At 34.1% G+C, this 23,043-nt stretch overlaps 2 protein-coding genes across 3 annotated transcripts; one reads left to right on the forward strand and one right to left on the reverse strand.

Annotated features, from left to right (window-relative positions):
* The first annotated feature begins 18,497 nt into the window (after positions 1-18,497).
* On the forward strand, positions 18,498-20,162 carry LOC113346869. Its single transcript, XM_026590416.1, has 2 exons — positions 18,498-19,693; positions 20,115-20,162. Exons 1-2 carry the CDS (start codon positions 18,561-18,563, stop codon positions 20,152-20,154), a joined length of 1,173 nt encoding a protein of 390 aa, XP_026446201.1. The 5' UTR covers positions 18,498-18,560; the 3' UTR covers positions 20,155-20,162.
* A 547-nt stretch (positions 20,163-20,709) lies between these two features.
* On the reverse strand, positions 20,710-22,972 carry LOC113346870 (protein disulfide-isomerase like 2-1-like). 2 transcript variants are annotated; one of them, XR_003358650.1, is made up of 6 exons: positions 22,694-22,972; positions 22,504-22,601; positions 22,307-22,362; positions 21,186-21,288; positions 20,833-21,096; positions 20,710-20,749 (listed from the first exon to the last, which is right to left on the reverse strand). XR_003358650.1 is itself a non-coding variant. In XM_026590417.1 (5 exons), exons 1-5 carry the CDS (start codon positions 22,955-22,957, stop codon positions 20,973-20,975), a joined length of 645 nt encoding a protein of 214 aa, XP_026446202.1. In that variant the 5' UTR covers positions 22,958-22,972; the 3' UTR covers positions 20,788-20,972. The 2 variants fall into 2 exon arrangements, 1 of the variants encoding a protein (XP_026446202.1); XM_026590417.1 differs by lacking the exon at positions 20,710-20,749 and having other exon boundaries at positions 20,788-21,096.
* Positions 22,973-23,043: the final 71 nt, after the last annotated feature.

Genomic DNA, 23,043 nt, shown 5'->3' on the forward strand with positions numbered 1-23,043 from the left:
TTATTAATTATTCAAAGATACTCCTTAATACTCAAGGTGAGAACCCAAACCAAAATGTTTGAGAATCTATTTGAGATTTTCGAATGTATATGTTTTGTTTTACCAATAAGCAAAAAATATCTGTGGAAAGATATATTAGTTAAATTTCTAACTAATATTGACTTTTCTACGAGGGATTTCGGTTATACAGTTGGATATTGGTCGGAATTAGACAAAACCAAATTTAGGTGTTTATTGCATTTTGAGAATATTTTCGGTTATAGAAATTCCTTAATGTCCAATCTACCTTGGTCTATTAACAGTGAAGTTGTTTCTTTTAAAAAACTTATCCTTAGGCAGGCACTTCATTTTGTAGTCACTGTTGTAGCCGACTAATAATATTACTTGTAATACTCTCTTGGAGAGGAAAGTTACCTAATTAGGCGAAATCTCTTACGTCTGTAAGACTTTTGTGGGATCAAGAAGCGTCTAGATAGTACCGTTGGTGGGAAACTAGAATCAGTATTGTTATTTTAGTTTTCGATTATTGATTTGATTGACTAACAATTGTTAACTCTTGATTGCACCTAGTTTGACTATTCTCGAGAGCTTTCTCTTCAGATATAAGGTCACTCAAACTAGATCAAGAAATTACCGGTAGTTCAGATCCGACTTTAGATCTAGCATTGACTTGTGATCATCCATTGTTAATAGAATATATTCTGTGTGTGATCATCATAAGTTGGAATCAAATTTGTTATTGTGCAGGTATAAAAGAAGACTACTGAAGATTTTAAGACAAGAAGATTTTCTTATTGGTTTCGTATCTTTGTGATTTTGCTTCATGCACAAACTTGATTGGATGGGACCCAACTAGATCTCGTTTATCTTTAATAGACGATTGATTAAATAACCATAATAAATTGATATCACTTTATAGTTTTTCTTTAAGATCTAATTAGTTTGACTGGTAATCAATATTTGATTATTTTGGTACACATGATCTTGATTGATCTAAACCAGACTAAGGAGTTTAATTGATTTTAATTATAAGAGTCTTAGTCGTACTCATTAAAATATCTAATTAGCTTCTTGAGGTTGATAGAGCGGTTACCAAATATATTAGACCTAAACTATTTGGAAGACGATCCAAAGGAGTTGAGTTCTTGAAGTCTTCACAACGGCTGAAGCAACGTAAGATAGTGGACTCTATTTTAGGATTCACGTGCGTCGGCCAGATTGGTTGTAGGGGCAGGGATACAAAGGAAACTAGGTATCTAAGGGTAGTTTACTTGGTCTCAACTATACGAAGTGTGGAGTGCTCTTTGTATAGCGGATTAATTATTAAAGTATTCAAAAATGGATTAGGTCTCGAGGTTTTTCTGCATTTGCGGTTTCTTTGCAAACAAAATCTTGTGTGTCTTTACTTTTACTTTCCGCAATTATAATTATTCTTTACTTATAATTAAAATTAAATAAATTGTACGTTAATCCCAAACACTTGGGTTGATCCCTATAGTTTAAGGTTCAGTTACAAACTTATTTTATATACCAAGTGTATACCTTGCAGTTGTTATCTTCTTAACAGTCTCTATCTATATTAGGTCACGCAAGGTATATGACTTATATGTTGATATCGAAAAGATTGTGGTGTACTTGGTACCCTCGTCATTTCACTTACCCAAATAAACGAGTTTATTATATTAGCCTTTGTTTGACTTAACAATAATCTTTGATTTATTTCTTGAGATTTAAAGAGCAGTTAACGAATAGAGATTAGTCCTTTACTGTTTCGAAATATGATCCAGAGGAGTTGAGTGCTTGAAGTCTTCACAGAGGCTGAAGCAACTTAAGATATTGGATTATATTTTAGGATTCAGGTGTGTTGGCCACATTGGTTGTACCTTGTAGGCGCAGGGATACTGAGGAAACTATGTAACTAGGGATAGTGAACTTGGTCTCAACTATACAAAGTAGTGGTCTTTGTGTAGATGATTAATTTTTAGAGTATTCAAAGATGGACTAGGTCCCGAGGTTTTTATGCACTTGTGATTTCCTCGTTAACAAAATCTCGTTGTGTCTTTACTTTTACTCACCGCAATTATAAATATTGTTTAGTTGTAATTAAAAGTAAATACATTGTACGTTCCTGGGTTGATCCCTATAATTGAAGGTTTGTTTTAGAGCACTGCCTGGTCGAACTCGCAAGCGTTGCAATCTCAAGTTTGTTTGTCAAGTTTAATTTCCAAAACTATAAGTCTTGATTTCTAGTCTACTTATAACTAAGTCTCGGATTAGGATAGTAAATGTAGTTGAGCTTTAGACTTCACTGCGTTCGTCGAATGAAGACGAAGAACTACTCAAGGGAACTTGTGGAACTTCATCAACAAAAGGTATGTGGAGACTTGAACTCATCTATTATTCAAAAGTCTATCTACTCTATCTATTATTTGAGACAAAAAGTCGTATTGCTATATAGACTTCAATTATACACATCTGGTATTTTGAGCTAAGTTTATCTCGCTTATCTATTTCTCAAAATATGTGTTAGTAAGCTTTCGCTTTAACCAAGTTCATCTTTTATTCTTGACGAAAGTCAAAAGATGATCATGTTAAAATCGCCTTGTAACATCTTACATGATTTGTGTGAGATAGTCATTTGATGTAGACTCGGAATGTTTCGTATTGATCATTTATCACTTGAAAATTGCTTTGAAGCTAATAGTTTGTGTGAGACAGCTATTATAGTCTTCCAAGAATGTTTCAATGATTGTAATGAGGATTTAGAACATGTAACCATTATTGGATATAAACATAGTGTGTATTCACATTTGTGTAAAGTACAAAACCGGGAACCATGGTATGCGTACCCGTACGCATACTGGTTGGTTGTTGGAAGTCCGGGAACTAAGTATGCGTTCCCGTACGCGTACTAGCGGAAGTTCAAGTTCCGTGAATTTCTGCTGGAGTTTGGAAGAGTAAAATGGTATGCATACCCGTACGCGTACTGGCGTAACCTAACTCAGCCCGACTACTTAGGTATGCGTACCTGTTTGCATACTTAAGTAGTTTATGTTCTAAAATCAGTTTGTTCATGAACTAATACATTTATATAATAAGGAATGCAATCTTTTGCAAACCGTGGCTATAATGTTCATGAAATGATTCGAGTGAATCAAAATCGATTTGCTTCAATTGTGTCTTGTATACTTCTATGAGAATATAAACAATTGAACAACTCTCTAACTAGTTTCATTTGAGTCATTCGAACTAGTTACGATAAAGATGAATAAGGTTGGTATGAAAGTGTTCATATGGCTAACCATTGGTTAACTATTGTTGAACCAACTAAGTGTATACGTTTGGGCACGGTTAACTTTATCTAAATGATGATACATTTCATCTGTGTACAACAAGCTAAGTTCGATCTAACAGTTGAAAGATATTAGCTTGAATCTAATTAGGTTTTCATCTAACGGTGAATATTGAATCCTTTGTTACCAAGGTAACATTGATTGCAAACCCTGATTTGAAGACTATATAAAAGAGAACTCTAGCAACTGGGAAACCTAATCCTCACACCTCCTGTGTGATATTAGTTGCGACGAGAGTCGATTCTCCTTTAACTTTAGGTTTTTCACGAAACCCTGTAGGTTAACGACTTGAAGACTTCATTGGGATTGTGAAGCCAGACCCAACTATTTTCATTGTAGTTGCTTGTTCTGATCTTGCTGTTTTCTATCGTGTTGAGTTCCATCTTCTTTAAGATTTGCTCGAGATTTATTCTTCGATAGTCAAGATTGAAAAGTAGTCAAAAACATCTTCGTCTCATCGTTTGTGATTCCACAATATCTTGTTTCGTTAATCGATTAAGATTATTGTGAGGTGATTGATAATACTAGGTTGTTCTTCTGAAATATAAGTCTGGTTTATCAATTGGTTCCAGTTCATCTTGATTTATCAAACGACGGAACAAAACTCATAGGCATATCTGTAGAAGGCAGATTTATCTATTCAATAAACTTAACATCATTGTTGACAAGTGTAATTTAGACAATTTTTTCGTACATGTGTGTTTGGTAAAATGATTTGAAAGTGTGTTTTTTGAAAAAAAAAATACTTCCAGTTTGGCTTAGTTTTTTAACGGTGACTTAGGGAAACTTTTAAATCTAAAAGAATAAGAAGTTGTGGACCCACTATCATCTTTTTAGATGATGTTTTTATATTCCTATTGTCTTTTTTTTTTTGTAAATGTTTCAAATTGTTTATATTCTACATATATTTTAAAATCTAACTAATATTTTATAAGTATTAATTGAGTGTTTATTTAATTTTAGTTTGATTTAGTTTCTTGGAAATATATCTTTCTTTCTAAACCAATAAATTACAATAAAACTATTTTGGGTGATATGTCCACTTTTTTCCTTTGATATAACAATAAAAATAAGTTTGATACATTGTCAAACACAATTAACATACTTTTTTAAATCGGTCTTACCATTTAGATTATAGTTTACCAAATGTACAATTGGTTTTGTCTCACAACATAACACAACACAACACGACCATGCACAATACTGAAGTATTTTCTTCAAAAGCGATAAACAAATCAAACTAAGCCTATGAGTAACCATCCAATGTCTTCAAATCAATTCTGTTACTTTTACTACACTTCCCTTTTTTTCTACGAGAATCACTCTTGTTTTCATATTCAAAGAAAATCCAAGTAAATTTATACGACTAATTTACCATGAAACATGTGTTAGAAATTTATACAACTAATTTAAGAAATAAGTCTAAAGAGAAGCCAAATAATATTTTTGGATAACAAACTTTGAACTAATTCAACCTTATTGTGGTATTATGCAACCATATAATTGTTTACCAAGTTTACCATGGCTTTACACTAGATAAGATTCCACGGTCATATAACACATTTGATAACATTCATCAAGTGTTTATATAAAGTAAATATAGAAACAAAGAATGCATAAGAAATGATCCTCATCATGCAAATAAAGCAAAAGAAGTACCTGACATCATGATATACCAAATGTACATCGACTTATTCCTGTACCACTTATTCCTTCATTTTGATTGAATCTCTTCTACAATAATCAACAAAATCAACATATAGTTTGCTCTATTACACTTAGCTAATGCTAAAACATATGGAAGAATCAATATTTCATAATCAAATAATATATTCATTTATAATACACTTAGCTAATGCCCGATACAAATAGTTTGACTTATTATCACAACGACTACAAACCTCCATAGTTTCACTGGTTCAACCAAGAAGCCACATCAGGTACAAAACCCTTGAGAATAAGGGCAAGGCAAGACACAATTTAATTAGTTGGGAAACAACTTGACTGGTGGCCTCACTGACGACAATACAAACAAGCACCCTTTTTTGTACAGAGGAGGACAATCACGTGGGATTGACCACACTTGGCACATAGCCTACATATACACTTTAACACCCCATCTTTCGTGTTTTTTTTCCCATCCGTTATGGCCTTCATATCATCCAAGATCTCTGCTCTCAGTCCTTTATATCCCATAACATGGTACCCCTTCACTAAAGCCTTGCCAAGCTTAGTTGGAATAAAGTTCATTTCAACATCCTTAGTAAAATATCCTTTTTTTTTGAGACAATCTTGTATATGTGTATCGAATGTGGCTGGTGTACCAACTACAATATTATTTGTTAAAGACTGAATCTTATGAACCTGTTACGAAGAAAATTACAATATCACCAATAGACACACATATCCTTCGTATTATTCAACTCAATTATTTAAATATATTCATCTCATAATCCTAAACAACCAAACGATATTATTCTCTTTCACAATAGTTGCAATTATTCAAACTCAAACTTGAGTCAACTATTCAAACCACATTACTCTCCCTTCCAACTGTGAAGAACATAAACAATATAAAGGTAAATAATCAAAACTTTAGAAATACATGAATCGAATCCATCTCAAACAAGTTATTTTTCAAAATACTACCAGACAAATTACAAAAAATACAAAATCTTGTCAAATATTAGAAATATAACGATCTTTAGAAAACACATATCTGCTTTAAATCAATAAACGATTGACAATATCTAAGTTAATACCTCCTCATTTGAAGACGATGAGATAAAACTGCCTTTGAAGTGGCGTTGATACCAATATTTATTTACAAATACGTGATTAAGAAACTTACGAAATTGTAGTGATTTATTCGATCGACGTTATTTATTTATAATAACTACTACAGTAATATTGTGGGTGTTATAAAGCCGCCATACATAAGAATATTTATACATTTTCTGGTGAGCATACAATTCAATCAAGTTAAAATGACATAATCTATTGATTGACACAATACTTGGATCCAAGACTTAAAATAATATTGAAATTGTAAATCCTGAAGATTATAGTTGGGTGTTAGGAATACTGGCATTAAGCGATATGTGATCTCGTAATAACAATATGCGATTTCGAGTTAAAACCATGAGGATGGTTGATTTAACCTTTGTTTTCTCGGAATAAGTGCACCGTGGTCGATTGACTTGTATTACATTTATACAAAAATGTGGTTGGTGACCTTTATCCACTATATGATTCATGACATATTCAAATTACTTATGTTCAATGGCAACCTCCTAATGATGACTTTGTTAAACTTAATGCAGATGGAGATAAAACTGATGCAGGTAGTGCAGGCATTGGAGGTGTGTTACGTGATTCTACTGGCGGTTTTCGAGCTGCCTTTGTGCATTATATTCACGAGAACTCCAACAATGTTGCTGAATTATAGGCAATTCACGATGGGATGCAATTGGCAGCAAACATTGGCGTTACCGTGCTTGTTGTTGAAAGTGATTCTGAGTATGCTATTACTCTTTGCAACACACAAACCAATAATAGTTGGTACTGTACAGGTCTGTTGAGAGATATTTTGCACTTGTCTCGGGCTTTTAAAAGTGTAAGTTTTCGACATCACTATCGGGAGGGGAATTTTTCAGCTGATGTTTGGTCAAAAATAGCTGCTAATGAATGTATTTCTTGTGTATGGGTCAACTCCCCTCCTGCTTTTTTATGTTTTGTTTTGGCTAGTGATGTTATGGGGAGAGCCTTCCCTCGTTTTGTAAGGATCGACTAGTTTTTTTGTTAATAACATCCATATCACCAAAAAAAATAAAAAATTATTCAGCTAAGCACCTGTGGACCCCCAATTACATGAGTTTTCTAAATTCTGCTACAACACATGAACAAGTGAAAACGTGAAGTATTATTTACGTGCATGTTTTGCAAATTTGGTAAAATACTAAAATTTGCATTAGTTAATGACACTTTTTTACTGGTCTTTTAAAGAATCCTTAAAAATGTTATAAATCATGCTAATTAAAGAACATCAATCATATTTTGCCTTGATTTTATGTTTATGAATTAAGTTACATAAACATGTGGATAACATTGACGAGATAAAATATTTTGATGCTTATTTTTTGTGCTATTCACTAAGTTAACATTCATAAAGACATCAAAAGTTATACTCCATCTGTTTATGGAAAAGAGATACTATCAATTTTCAATTTAGACAATTTTTTAAAGGTTTTTATCTCATGTAATTTTTCGAATAAAGTATGAGACAATACCATGGCCATCAGTTGTTAAGAGACCAACATGCGTTTTATTGGTTTCCATATCCATAGTTGGCTCTACTGTAGCATTTTGTGCATTTAATATCATCTCTTCCATTCTCATTCTTTTACTTTCTATTGGACCTGGAGCATCTTACGTTACCCCCTTTCCATTGCCCATGTTGGACCCATTAGAAATATTTACAGACAACACCGGACTTGAATCACTAATCAGCTGTGGAGTAGAATTAACCTGAGAAACTGTATTGCATCTATTTGATGGCCTGGAACACAAGAAACGTTGCACCTGCTTAAGCTCATCTTGAAGTTTATTAGCAATTATAGTACACTGCCTTGTCTTATGATCTGCAGCAAAACACTTAGGACATAGACAAAATGGTTGATCTAAATAGTAGAATATTAACTTTGGTTTAACACCATTAAGCTTTTCCACCGTGACACCTTTCCTCCATAGAGTATCTAATTTTTTTTGAACAGTAACAGTAACCCTTTTATGGGGTGTAGCAATTCCATAAGATGGACTTTTACAGTTCCAACAAATCTTTCCACCATTATATTCCTCCAATCAAGTTGATTTATATATACGGTTGGATCCCAATGATGCATGGTAACAAGATGACCACTGAAAAATAAATATTTATTACCCAATGAAAATTCCTTATCTGCAATATTTTCAGAATTGATGATATATTTCTATCATGATGACTGAAGAAGAACTTTCAAACATTCTGCCAAATTCTTTTTTGTTGTTCTTCTAGCCGCACCCATAGACATAGGGTCTTCATGAAATACCTTTGAAATTATACTAATAGACCAGTTGTTATTACCCTCTTTAATATCAATATCCTCATGATTTAAAAAAAATATCTTGCAAAGAGTTGTTTCCCATATCAGATGTAATAACTTCAATCGAATATTCAGATTCGGAAGACATGATTCTAAACAAATATATCTTAGCTGAAACCTTAAAATGAATGTTCTGTTTTAGCTTAAGAATAGGTCGTTATAACCCAAGATAAATGTGGTTGGTTCTATGAATAGGCACCTTGAGACATTCTGATTAGAAACCAATTATTGAAACACACGTCGTTCTATGTTGATGAGTCAGGTAAGAGATTAGAAAGTCATTATGAAAAATATCTGAAACAACAAAAAAATTGCAAGATCAACAAGTAAAAACGGGGAAAAAGCTAGACAGAGCTACAAAAAATAACAATTAATAACAATGCGAAGACCAAAAAGTCAAATGAAATAAAAATAAAGTGAACCTTAGGCTTTGATTTTAAACTGATCCATGAACTCTATAATCTGTAAGACTAATATATAAGAAACTAATTAATATTAGCCTAGATTCATCAAAAAGAAAATCGTATAAGTCACCGATTAGAGGAACATATTAAATCCTAAAGCTTGGAAGAGTTTATGTGTTTGACTAAGAAGTATGGAGGTCTTGGATTCAACAATATTATGAGGTTTAATTTAGATATCCTTAATAAAGTGACATGAAAATAATGAATAATTTAAATGACCTATGTACTAAGGTTTTGAAATCTAAATATTTCCAAAACATTCTCTTTTATGTTGAACCTCGAAGAAACAAAATAGTTGAATCTGGAAAAGAATGGTGGATATAGTTAAATAATATCACGTGTGGGGGGTTGGAAATGGTGATGATATTAGTATCTATCAAGATAACTAGATCTATCAGAATGATTAACCTTTAAAGAGACCAACTAATTATCATTTGCAGGATCTAAATGAAGTATCTCAACTAATTAATCATTTCAGGCTTGAATAGGAAGAATCATTCTTGAATGAGCTATTCAATGTTTCTTAGATTAAGAACTTATTGCAGATAAGGTTACCTATCACAGGTAAGGAGAACATTAATTAGATGGCTTCTGACATCTTCATACAAGTTCACTGCCAAATCCATATAGAAAACTGAAAAGTGGTCAGTACATTGATATTTCACAAGAACATAAACAATGGTTAAGGCTGTGGTACCTTGATATATTGCCTAAGTTCAATTTTTTTTTGTGTAAATGTTTGCATAACATCATACCTTTAAAATATTATATGTGCAGATTAGGCATTACAGAGAATTCTTGATGTCCTTTTTGTGGTGTAGCTGATGAGTCTATGATTCATTTATTATGTCATTGTGCTTTTACAAGAGCGGTCTGGTATGGTAGCTTTCCTCAAGCTTTTTCAGTACCCTTCGTGATTGGGTCATAAACTGGTTAGATGTTAAAAAATCTCCTGAATTATTAGTTGATCAAAAGAAGTATGTTATTGTTCTTTGGCAGGTTTGGAAAGCAAGATGTAAATCCAATATTGAACATTTGAAACAGAATCATATTATTGTTACGCAAATAGTAATCCAACTAGGTTCTCTCCATCAAACTTAATTTTTTTTCACACTCTTAAAAAGACTGCAGTTAACAAAGCACCATATTAGCTAAAATTTAGATTGACAAATGATTTGATAAAGAGTAATGCATATTGTGATCTAATGTTTGTTGATGCTTCAATGACTAACAATTCTAATATTACAGGGCATATAATCAATTGGTACAAAGAAAATAGAGATTTTGGAGCAACAAGATGCTGGACAACATATGTATATTCATTAATTGATGCAGAAGTACATGATTTGTACTCAGTTGTTACCTGGACTACTCGAATGCAACTGAAAAAAGTTATATATGTATCCAATAACCTTACCCTAGTCAATACTATCAGTGGAGCTACTTCATTTATGCATTGGACGAAATTTTCACCTATAAATGATTGTAAGTCGGATTAACTTCTCTTGTCAAATCTAGGTGTGTGTTTGTAAATATAAAATGCAATAAGTAATAGTAATCAATACTTGCATTTAATGCTAACCAACATATACAAACACTTTCACTAGACTCGGGTACTTATACAATGTCATAAATACAGACACAAAAAGGACGATTGGATTTCTGAGTACAGGCTGTCACAGAACAACTGTACTGACCGACATAGACACTACATAACAGGCGTGTGACTGTACGGAAATAATACAAAGGAAAATACAAATAATCTGATGTGTTATTACCCCCCCCCCCCCCCCCAAGTTGGAGTCTGCTAGAAGGAGTTACACTCAGCTTGTGTCTAAGAAGAGAAAATCTTGGTCCTGCTAATCCCTTGGTGAAGATATCCTCAATTTGATCATGAGTGGAAAGATAATTCACCTGCAAACTTTTATTGTGAACCAATTTTCTGACAAAATGGTAATCAATAGCAAGATGTTTCATCTTACTATGAAAGATAGGATTAGAAGATAGAGAAACTGCACTTTGATTATCACATGAAATGATTGGAGGTATAGGAATAAACAAATAGAGATCTTTGAGCAGCTGACAAACCCATACCACCTCTGCAGCTGTATTTGCTAAGGATCTGTACTCTGCCTCTGTTGAGCTTCTAGAAACACCATTCTGCCTTTTGCTAGACCAGGAAATATGATTAGTGCCAAAAAAGATACAGTAAACACCAGTAGACCTCCTGACATCAATAAATCCGACCCAGTCAGCATCACTAAACCCATGAATGGCTAAGAATACCTTAGAAAAGAGTATCCCATAATACATAATGTGCTTAATATATATGAGAATCCTTTTTGCTGTTATAAGATGAGTATCAGTAGGAGCTTGCATGTCTAAACAAACTTGATTGACAACAAGCCTATTTCAGGCCTAGTCCAAGTTAAGTATTGCAAGGCACCTACAAAATATCTGTATTCACTTGGATCTGATAAAGGAATGCCATCTGACTTGGACATCTGTGAAGAAGGAGAAATTGAAGTACTGCAAGGTTTGGCACAAGTTATATCAAATTTCTCTAGATGATCAAGAGCATACTTGGTTCGAGATAAAAAAAGATGATATGCATCTCTTTTAACTTGAAGACCAAAGAAGTAATGAAAATTTTCTAAATCTTTGATAGGAAAATAAGATTGCAGAGTGGATATAAATGAATCCACAAAAGCTTGTGAGTTTCCTGTAATAAGTATACCATCAACATAAACCAAAGTTATGGTAATCCTTGAGCCAACCTTCTGAACAAATAAAGAAGAATCTGTTGTTGATGGCTTGAATTTGTGAGAGACAAGGATATTCAGAAGCTTATCATGCCAAGACCTAGGTGCCTGCTTAAGTCCATAAATATATTGTGCAATTTGCAAACATGATTAGGCTTCTCAACATCAACAAAACCAGGTGGTTGTTGCATGTAGACATCCTCCTCCAAGTCTCCATGCAAAAAAGCATTACTCACATCTAATTGCTTTATCTTCCAAGAGTAATTCACAACTAATGACAAGATAAGTCTTATTGTTGTTGCTTTAGCTACAGGGCTAAAAGTCTCTATGTAGTTAATACCTTCTTGCTGATGAAACCCCTTAGAAACAAGTCTCGATTTAAACCTTTGAATAGTTCCATACGCATTATATTTGATTCTAAATACCCACTTACGTCCCACAACATTATTGGAAAAATCAAGAGCAACCAAAGACCAAGTACCAGCATCTTTTAAGGCTGTGTGTTCTTCAACCATGGAATTCTTCCATTTTGGATGTTTGAAAGCTTTATAGAAACATGTAGGTGTTGGTGGAGGTATTGCTGAGACCAAATTTGCTGATAAGACATGCTTTGTATTGAAAACATTAGATTTAAAAATACCTCTTTTGCCTCTAGTGATCATTTGATGAGTATTAAGAGCTGAAACTTCAGAGGCTGTAGCAGAAGAAGTAGTAATTGAAGTAGGAAGTAAATCAGAACTAGAAGTAACATCTGTTGTAAGTGTTGGTGAAAAAGCAGTGACCTCTGAAGTAGTGCTAGTAGAACCAACATCCTGGGATAACTGAACTGAAGTAGAAGGAACATTTTGAGAAGTATATTAACTAGAACTAGTAACTGAAGTAGCCACCAAAGTAAAATCATTCTCATTAAAGACAACATGTCTTGAAGTATAAATTCTACCAGTTTTAACATCCAAGCATCTGTAACCTTTATGCATGGAGCTATATCCAATAAAGATGCAATGAATACTTCTAGGTTGTAATTTGTGAGTTGTATATGGTCTCAACCAAGGAAAATAAGAGCAACCAAAAGATTTCATAAAATAGTAATTTGGTACTTGATTAAATAACTTCTCAAAAGGTGATATGAATCCAATACTTCTGAAAGGAAGTCTCTTAATAACATAGTTTGCAGTTTGAAATGCATCAACTAAAAAAGCATCGGTTAAACCTGATTGAATGAGAAAGGTTCTACCTGTATCAACAAGATGTCTATGTTTGGATTCAGCTACACCATTTTTTTCAGGTGTATGAGGACATGAAAACTCATGATTTATCCCATGGACACACAAGAAATCTTCCAGTTCATTGTGTAAGAATTCTCCTCCTCAATTTTTTCTAATTGTAATAATATAAGTATGAAGTAAATTTTCATCCATAGACTTGAAATATAAAAATATTTTCCTAAATTCAGATTTGTCATGCAAAGGATATATCCAACAAAATTTTCAGTAATCATCTATAATGTTGACATTGTATTTTCATCCACTTGTAGAAGGTACATGACTTGGACCCCACAAATCCATCTGAAGTAGTTCTTGAGGAGAGTTAGCTCCATGAGTAGAAACAGAGAAAGGTAATTTGTGACTTTTACCTAACTGACACTCATTACAAAACAAAGTTGTTTTGACAATGTTGGACAAGTCTAAAGTTTTGCAAACTTTTTGTAACGCTTGAAATGAAAGATGAACCAGTCTTTTGTGCCATGTTGTTGCTGATGATGTAGTTATACTTGAGAAAGCTTTGTGTGAATTATGCTTGAGGAATGTCATAGGATAAAGTCCATCTTTATGTGTCCCTTGAAAAGTGATCCTCCCAGATGAGAGATCCTTAACATTGAAACCAAGAGAATCAAAAGTGATTGAGCAATTATTATCACTAGTAAACTTGTGAACTGATAGGAGATTCTGAGAAGATCTTGGTACAAGTAAAACATTATTGAGAAGAAAATTAGCAGAAGTAGTTGATTTAGAAGCACTACCAATATGTGTAATTTGCATACCTTCACCATTTGCAACTTGTATTTCCTCGGAAGCACCAAAAGGAGTTGAATGATGCAATTCAGTTTCATCATCGGTAATGTGATTATTTGCTCCAGAAACAGCATACCAAGGATTCTCACCCATTATGTTAGCAATAGATAACATAACAATTAAGTTATGAGGAGCATTAAAGTTCTGATAAGTAAAGTTCATTCTGTGTTTGTACTCTAAAGCTTGATGTCCATCCTTCTTGCATATTTGACAAGGTGGTTTAGATAAAGATGAAGGATTTGAAGAAGTAACAACAGGAGTGGATGAAGAAGTATAGTAGGTTTATATTGAAAATTTGGCACAAACTAAGGTGTAGGATACATTTGAAATTGAGAGTAACCTATAGAAAATGAGTTAAACGGGGATCTCACGTGATATGAATGTGGAAAAGGTGATGGATGTGAAAATTGAGAAAATCTCCTACCTCTACCTCTATGAAAGTTAGACTGAGGTCTAGTGTTGGTAGAAAAATCTTTGGCATTAGCTTCAGACATTAAATCCTTGTGTTTTGTAGTAACAACAATTTCTTCACTCAATAGCATATTATGAAGTTCTTTAGAAGAAACTGGAGGATTACGAATTCTAATAGAGGTAGAGAATGAACTATATTCAGGACCTAATCCATTTAATATGAGAACAACAAGTTCATCATCAACAATTCTATATCCAGCAGTAAAGAGTTCATCTGTTACTTTCTTTACTTCTCCAAGAAAAGTAGAGATAGTACCTGACCCAAGTTTCAATGTATAGCTTCAATCGAAGTTGAATAGAGTGTGTAGAAGAGCTTTTAGCGAATCTTGCTTCAATAGTATCCCACAAATCTTTAGCAGTTTCAGCACCAGCAACATAAGGAATCACTGATTCAGAGATGGACATCTGAATCCAGAGAATGAGAGTAGTATCATCATCATGCCAAGATGTATAACCTGGATTTACAGCGTTATCGACCAGATACAAAGGACATGGAAGAGATCCATCAAGAAATCCATGAACCTTGTAACGTTTCAGTAATGGAAAAATGAGAGATTTCCATGTAAGGAAATTATCCTCTTTGAGTTTGTAAGAAAGAATACTTGAAATTTGATTGAGAGGTACATTGGAAATTCGAGAGTCATAATCAACCATTAAAGAAAAACAAGAATTGATAACGATCGGATGATTAACAGTAAAGAGAAAAAGATAAATCTGAAAGAAATTGAAACAAGATCGAAAGAAATGAAAAAGGAAATTTCAGATCTGAAAAGAAGCCATTAATGGCGGTGCGGAAGGTTATTATCTGATACCACAGTAGTAATCAATACCTGCATTCAATGTTAACCAACAGATACAGAACTCTTACTAGACTCGGGTACTTATATAATGTCAGAAATACAGACACAAAAAGGATGGTTGAATTTCTGAGTACAGGCTGTCACAACACAACTGTAGTGACCAACATAAACACGTACATAACAGACGTGTGACTGTATGGAACTGACTATACGGAAATACTACAAAGGAAAATACAAATACTCTACAGTGTTGTTAATAAGAATCGAAACTAGCAAGAAAAATCACGTAACTTAGGAATGAGGTCAGTTTCCTTCAGAAATTATTTTAAAAGTATCCCCCTTCATCGTGTAACTTCTTGTTTTTTTTATGAAACGGGGTTTCTTTCGGGAAAAAATAAATATGAAAAATATCATCCTTTTTTATAGATAAAAGGATATAAAAAAAGATTAAAATAAATAAATAAAGAGAATATCCAAATTTAGATATCGAATAATTTGGACATTTTGTTGAATTCTGCAACTTTCCTACCTCCGTTGACACCCTTAATATATTTTTTTTGAAACAAAAAAATGTATTGATATAAAAGAATTAAGTTAATACACGAGAGCAATCTACTGCAACTTGGTTAGAAATTGCAGGAGGGGGAGCACAGCCCCAAGTCAAAGAAATTCTATCTGTTTTTGCCGTTTTTGCTTGAATATCAGCTACCTTATTTTGGAACATAAGATAGTTTCCAAGAACACCCTTATAAAATAAGATAGTTTCCAAAAACACCCTTAATATTGGGTCTCTCGAATTACTGAAATTTGAGGATGGGTATCCTACCTCACCACGATAGTTTCCGCTATGTGAACATCAACCTCTTAATATTGGGTCTCTCGAATTACTGAAATTTGAGGATGGGTATCCTACCTCTTTACTTATCAAAAAATAAAATAAAATTAGCTGCAATGTCCTTTTCTTTTTCTTTTCTCTTGGGGAGCTAAATTGCAATTATTCGTTTTGTTGGTTCCATCACATCTCTAATCTTGGTATTAAGAACACTATTAAAAGCCACATCAGCAAGCACAATAGTGGGCAATTCAGCAGTCCAAGTAACTAATCCCTCCATAAATCAATTTGTTCCTAATAGATTAGATATTATGGTATTTCCTTACTTAGCTTTATTCTCTCATTAAACTGTAGTATTCTCCATTAGTGTAAGATACTCTTTGATATTATTCTGTCATATAATAACGAATGCAAAAGGGAAAGCTCTCATGGGAGATTAACGATTATCCAAGATGGTATCAGACTGAGAGATGTCTGCATCTCTCAGGTAAGATTCTAGGCCTGGTTTTCCATCACCACCACCATCACAACCACAACCTCCACCACCATCACCATCATCATCAATTTTATTTTCTGCTGCTGCAACCCACCTTCATTTTCGTTTTCGTTTGGCATCTCAGATCTGGTTTCCGATAATCTGGAATTAACTGTTGGAGATTTTTCATTGAAGATTCTTGTTGAAGCTTTATGGATTGTGATTTCTCTTTCTACTGATCAAATTTCCGGTAATATTGATCTTTTCTCTTCAGTTTTGTGCTTTTCTCTCAAATCTACAATCTCGTTTCTTTCCAATCTCGTCTATGATTCTTTCTTTCCATATTAGTTGTTTTCTAAACTCGATCTATTTTCTCTACAATTTCTGCTCATATTTCTTCTCTGCTAGATCTCCTGAACGACTGTTGCAAGATGCATATCGTTGCTTCTTTTCTATATTTCTACATGAACTTTTCTTTTCTTATCTTTTTCAGAAATCTTTTCTCTCTGCTAAATCTACTGAACGACTATTGCAAGATGCACATCGTTGCTTATTTTCTTTTTTTCTACATGAATTTTTCTTATCTTTCTCATCTTCTTCAATTTCTTAGAAAATGAATTCCTCTTATCTTTTCGTTTATCTTTCTCAGAATGTTGGTCTCTTCTATCTTCTAAATCTTGGTTGTTTCCTATTTCGTGCTTCTTGGATTACTTTCTTGTTCTAACGTCCCCTTTCTTTGTTATGAATCTCATGAATTCTTGTCGTTGTTAATGTTGATTTTCTCTCTTGCTTATCAGTTCATTCTCATTTTTGTCCGATTTATGATCTTCTATTTCTTTCTACTTATTTCTTGCAGTTAGTGGATCATCCACTAGTTAAACTCTACGTAATCTTAAGCCTAAAGCTCCCTCAGCCCCTTCGTCTATTGTCCTCAATTTCCCTATTCCATATACTCCTCCCCACATGCGCATACCTACAGTGCCTCCCACTTCTTCCGCTACCACCTCTACTAGTCTGGCTCCTACTACTTTGACTGAACAACCTACAGTCTTTATTCTGTCTGCCTTCACTAGATCAGATATTTCTTATGCAGTCCAATAGTTGCAGATAGTAATACTTGGCTTCGCAACTTACTTCTTGAGCTTCATCTACCTCTACGACGTGCCACTTATACTGTGATAACGTCAGTGCAGTCTATATGTCCGGCGATCCGTTTCAACATCAACACACCAAACATGTGGAGATTGATATACATTCCGTACGTGATCGTGTTTGTACTGGTGACATTCATGTATTACACATCCCCTCGGAAAATCAATATGCTGATACCTTTACCAAGGGCAATCCACCACAGTTGTTTACTCGTTTCCGTGCTAGTCTGAGCGTCTGCTCTTCTCCCGCTCCGACTAAGGGGGTGTAATAGATTAGATATTATGTTGTTTCCTTACTTAGCTTTATTCTCTCATTAAACTGTAGTATTCTCAATTAGTGCGAGATACTCTTTGATATTATTCTGTCATATAATAACGAATGCAAAATGAAAAACTCTCATGGGAGATTAACGATTATCCAAGAGTTCCCAATTACACACACCGTATAAACACTACCTTTAATGGTAATTGCAATTTTTTCGTTTTGTGGGTTCTAGAGCTAAATTAAGGCGCAGTATTTGGATCATAGCCTTTGACACAATAAAACATCATTGTGACATCGTGCAGGCTTTCTTAGTCCCTCCCACTCTCAAATACTTAGATCCGAAACGTGATCGCCGCCCAAAACGATAATTTCTACGACGCCTTTACACGTGTACAAGCTTCCTCGTTTTAAGGGAAAATAATTAGCTTTTTTTCACTTCAAGAAGGCCGTACATCAACTGACAAAGATGTTCGTTCACCTCTTTCTAACGTAAGTGTACCAACATCATATTTTTGTAGCAGTCGAATATCTCACCAATTATCAGATTCGTTAATTTACCCACGTTAAAAGTACGTAACCAAAACATAATTCTGACTAATTTTAAAGTATGTTTTAAAACAGTAACTATGCACGTGATACAGTGGCGGTGCAGTAAAGTTATTTCAACTGCCCCTCTACTAGATCAAATACACTACATTATCTTCTTCTTCTTCATGGGCAGTATAAACATAACCATTCTCCTCTTAACTCTCTGTTTCATTACTCTCTGCAACGATGGAGAGCCCTATTAATGGAGAAAACCAAAGATCATCAGAAAACCTTAGGATTTTTAACGAAAATGTGGCTCTACATACTTCTTATCAAACTCAATGCTTCATAAATGAGGAAGAAAACTTAGATGAGATGATTGATAGTACTTGTTCATCACCGTACGTTAGTGCTCCTTCAAGTCCCGGAGGAAGTAACAGAGATTACAATAATAACAATGGGTATTTTTTTAGTGCTCCAGCAAGTCCAATGCATTACATTCAATCAAAATCAATCTCTGTTTCTTCTTCGACAGTGAATATAAGTTCATCAGGATCATTTGAGTTTGATTTTTCTTCAAAAAGTAATTCCATAAGTACAGCAGATGAGTTGTTTTTAAACGGTCAGATCCGACCGATGAAACTTTCATCTCATTTACAGAAACCACAGATCTTAACTCCATTAATAGATCTTGAAAATGAAGTAGAAGAAGAAGACGAGGAATCAGTGTTTTTGAAACGAGAAGGTAGGTTGAGAAATGGATCTATACATCGTAGAGCTAGATCTTTATCTCCATTAAGAAGTTCACAATCTCAGTGGCACCGACAAGAAGAAAAAGAAGAAAATAAACAAACACATTCCGTCGAAGAAGACGATGAAGAAGAAAGTAGTACTACAACTCCATCAGACTCTGCTTCAACTTCCAGATCTTCATCAACTTCCAGTAGAAGCTCAAAGAGATGGGTTTTCTTAAAAGATTTCTTAAGAAGTAAAAGTGAAGGAAGAGGAATTTATTCAAAAGAAAAGTTCTGGAATTCAATTTCATTCAATCCCGTCAAAGACAAAAAACAATCCGTTTCTTCAATTCCAGTGACGAATGAGAAAGAAAAAACTGTGACTGCTACCACTGAGAAGAAGAAATCCTCAGTACCCGCCAAAAAAACTGTTAGACCGATTAACGGAATCGGTAAGAGGAGAGTACCAGGGCCTTCGGCACATGAAATGCTATATACTTCGAATCGAGCACAAGCCGAAGAGATGAAGAGGAAAACTTATCTACCTTATAGACAAGGATTACTGGGGTGTTTAGGTTTTAGTTCAAAGGGTTATGGCGCCATGAATGTTTTTGCTAGATCTTTAAACACCACTGTTTCTTCTAGGTAATCAAACATTCTTCTTCATTTTCTTCTTGTTGTGTATAGTATGATATGAATGTTATTTGTTTACTTAGAATAATAATTTGTTATGTTAATAATCAAGAAACATATATTATGTTAATTTCTCATTTCTCTAATTTCTTACACTTAAAGAGATTGAAGATTTTGAGTTTGAATGTTGAAATCTAGTTTTTGATTTCCCTAATCTTATCTGTTCTTGACATTGTTGATTCTAGGAAAAATATCCTAATATAATTTCTTCTATTTTGGTTCATTAATTTTTGGAATTCTCTTGAAGAACATGTAAGGCCCCTAGTACCCCACACAATTAGGGCAAGAATCGTTTTGTAGGGTCCTAAATCCAGATTATGAGTGATACTGGAACAGTACACAGGGTGTGTACTCTTTTTGGTTTTATATGCAGCTCAACCATGTGTGCTTCTGTATCCTTTCGCGTTGCATGATTGTGGTGGTTAGGCTTTAGGTTTTAGTGTGTGAAAGAGAGAAATGATGAGTTATTTTTTGTTTGGATCTCTTGTTAACTTAATGTAATAATAAAGAGCTAGCCTGGGGTGAGGGTATCATTAAATAAACTCTCAGACTACTCTCAGTAGATTTAGGGGGACCATTAAAAAGTAGCATCCTAGTTTGTGTTTCCAATTATTGGTGCTTTTCATAGTCTTTAATTTTTCTGGAGAAGTGCCCATAGCCCATAGGTCATTCATACTATAGTATAGAACATTGAGGCTCATTTTGGCATACTCTTCGAGTCGCATCTGAAACCCATTTTTATGGCCGAACTATCAACTTTCAATATGATGATACATCGCACAATAAATAGTAACAAGTTGGTTGATGATTGGTTTTTGCTGATTCATCCGAAATTGATAGTTCAAGTTGTTGTCAAACTGAACTAGTGTTTGTTCTAGGAATGATTTAGTTAGTTGAATATTCCGATCTAAAAAAGTAAAGTTTTGTGGACATCATTGGCAAAAATGAATGTGAATCTGGTACAAGGGGCTGAAAATTTTCAGAGTAGGAGTCCGAGTGATACCATATCTGCATAGAGACAATGATTATTCACCTTGATAAACACAGATAATAAACCTATTGAGGTAAGCTGATATAAAATTATGACTCACTTATCAGAAATATCTTTGCATTTGACGACATCTAATGTAGCAACCACAAAAGAACTCTTCATTGCAGTTGCAATCTCTTCATAACTCTAGAAAACGAAATAGAAAAGCCAAAGTAAAAATGGAGCATAATTTGCACTTCTTCAAATTTTCACCCGCAACCTTGTCAATTCAGCTCCTATTTCTTTCTTAATAGCCTTGAAGATAGAAAGGGGAATTTCATAATATAATGTACTTGCAAGTAGAAGTGCTTTGCTAATAACACTCCTGCAAATTCAAAGAAAACAAGTTTAACTAAACAGAAAGTTGTTTAGGTTTTGTTCATGCAGATGCAGGAGTTTATAAACTAAACTCACCATGATGCATAAAACACAGCCATAACGTTTTTGGTTTCATCAAAATTAGAATCTGTCAGCACCACTAAATTGGAAGGAACAGTTTCTATCTTCAAATTTGTCTCTGCACATACAAAGAAATCAAAATCACAACTACATGTAAACAATATCCACAAAACTAAACATAAGGGGTCACCACAAAAATAAGATTGATTTTATTCCTCCAGCTCAACCCGTTAAATGGCATGTATCGCTTGCCGCAAACTTTGAATTATAAACATACTCACGTGGTTAAAATCTCAGTCAGTCTTCAAATACGTTGGATGGTCATTTATGGGTAATTGGAGTACTGTTTGCGCAAACCATTATCTGGTATATCTGGAAAGCCAGGTGTGAGAATGTTCTTAGGGGGACTGAATCATCACCAACAAACAGCTATCATTTGGCTACAATAGCATGGAGACCCAATTCGAAAAACCAACAGGACAAGAGACTCGATCTCATATGCATGTCACAGAACATTGGACCTTCCCAGACTTCGTGAACGCAAAGATAAACTGTGCTTTCATATGGGACCAAAGTACTAAAAGTGGTATTATTGCTCTTATTTACAGATGTTCTCTTGGTTGGTGCAGGAATGTAAGGGTAAGAAGGTGCAGAACTCAGGCTCTAATTGAGGTGGAGGTGCAGGGCATTAAAGAAGCAATTCAATGGTCGGAGCAGCTTGCCAGCCCCCTACTACACAAATAGAAGCCACCTGTAATGGAGCCATTCAAGCGCAGCATAAACTGGAGAATTCAATCTAGAATTGAAGAGTGCAGACATCAAGGAAGACATTTTGGATTTGAATAGAGCAAACAAAACAGTTCTTCTTTCTTTTTGTTGTAAAAAAGTGAATCAGGCAGCCATTGTATTGGCCTCCCAGGTCAATGCAACTGCAACCTGTTTTGTTGGACACCCACTATACTACATTTAAATTTCTTAAGAAAGATAGGCTGATGACCCAACCTCTTGAGGGCTTGCGACACCAGCGACATGACTACTACAATGTAATATCTTCAAACTAGTAACCTAAGATCTTTGTTGAATCAAAAAAAAAAAATATCTAGTAAACGAGTATTCTGCAGCTGTTTAATTATTACCTGCTTCAGTGTTTGCAAAATCAGAAAGAAATTGTACATGCCATTGCCCCTCATACCTAAACATTTGAAGGCATACAAAGACTTTTACCAATCAGATAACAATGGGTTGCAGAGGATGAAAAATAAATTTCTTGTATTACTCTACAAATTTATTAAAGGGCTGAGTTTCGGTTTTATAAAAGGAAAATGAAGCTTACTCTTTTGGTTTCAATGATCCTTTATAAAACCATTTCAGTGTTGGCCAAACAGTGATCTCATACTTCTTACATATGCTCCAATTCTTTTCACAGTCGACCTTTATAGGAAACCCTTCAACTGTCATGAAAAATTCAATGGAAATAGATATGAACTATATAAGAGATGAATGTGGAATGAAATACAGCATACCTTTCCAATGAGAACAGATTCATTAGCCATTTTAATGTTTTCACCAAGATTCTCGTACTGAGGATCAAGCCTTTCACAGGTTAGGAACCCTGGATAGTAGAAATTGATAAAAGCATATCTATCTTGTCCAACGTTCTTCTCAAAGTTGTTATCATTTAGAACAACAACATCTGCCACACTACTTGATACTAATATCAACAACAACAATCCTGAAATTTCAATGGAAAGATTCAACCGGATCTTCTTCTTCTCAGAGCTAACCATTTCCAATTTCCTTATTGTTTCTTGAATCTTCATTCTGATATTAGCGAAGCTAAAATATATAAGTCCAAGTGGGACTGTGGGAGAAG

Source organism: Papaver somniferum, chromosome 2 (assembly GCF_003573695.1).
Source record: "Papaver somniferum cultivar HN1 chromosome 2, ASM357369v1, whole genome shotgun sequence".
NCBI classification, from domain to species: Eukaryota; Viridiplantae; Streptophyta; class Magnoliopsida; order Ranunculales; family Papaveraceae; genus Papaver; species Papaver somniferum.

What these genes read in the sequence shown, in the direction of transcription:
- LOC113346870 (XM_026590417.1), bottom strand. Translation starts at nt 22,957, where the DNA reads ATGGTTAGCTCTGAGAAGAAGAAGATCCGGTTGAATCTTTCCATTGAA. An exon ending in GGATCATTGAAACCAAAAGA is followed by an intron (nt 22,363 to 22,503) that starts GTAAGCTTCATT and finishes TCAAATGTTTAG; the next exon opens with GTATGAGGGGCAATGGCATG. An exon ending in GCTGTGTTTTATGCATCATG is followed by an intron (nt 21,097 to 21,185) that starts GTGAGTTTAGTT and finishes TTGAATTTGCAG; the next exon opens with GAGTGTTATTAGCAAAGCAC.
- LOC113346869 (XM_026590416.1), top strand. Translation starts at nt 18,561, where the DNA reads ATGGAGAGCCCTATTAATGGAGAAAACCAAAGATCATCAGAAAACCTT. An exon ending in AACACCACTGTTTCTTCTAG is followed by an intron (nt 19,694 to 20,114) that starts GTAATCAAACAT and finishes TTTTATATGCAG; the next exon opens with CTCAACCATGTGTGCTTCTG.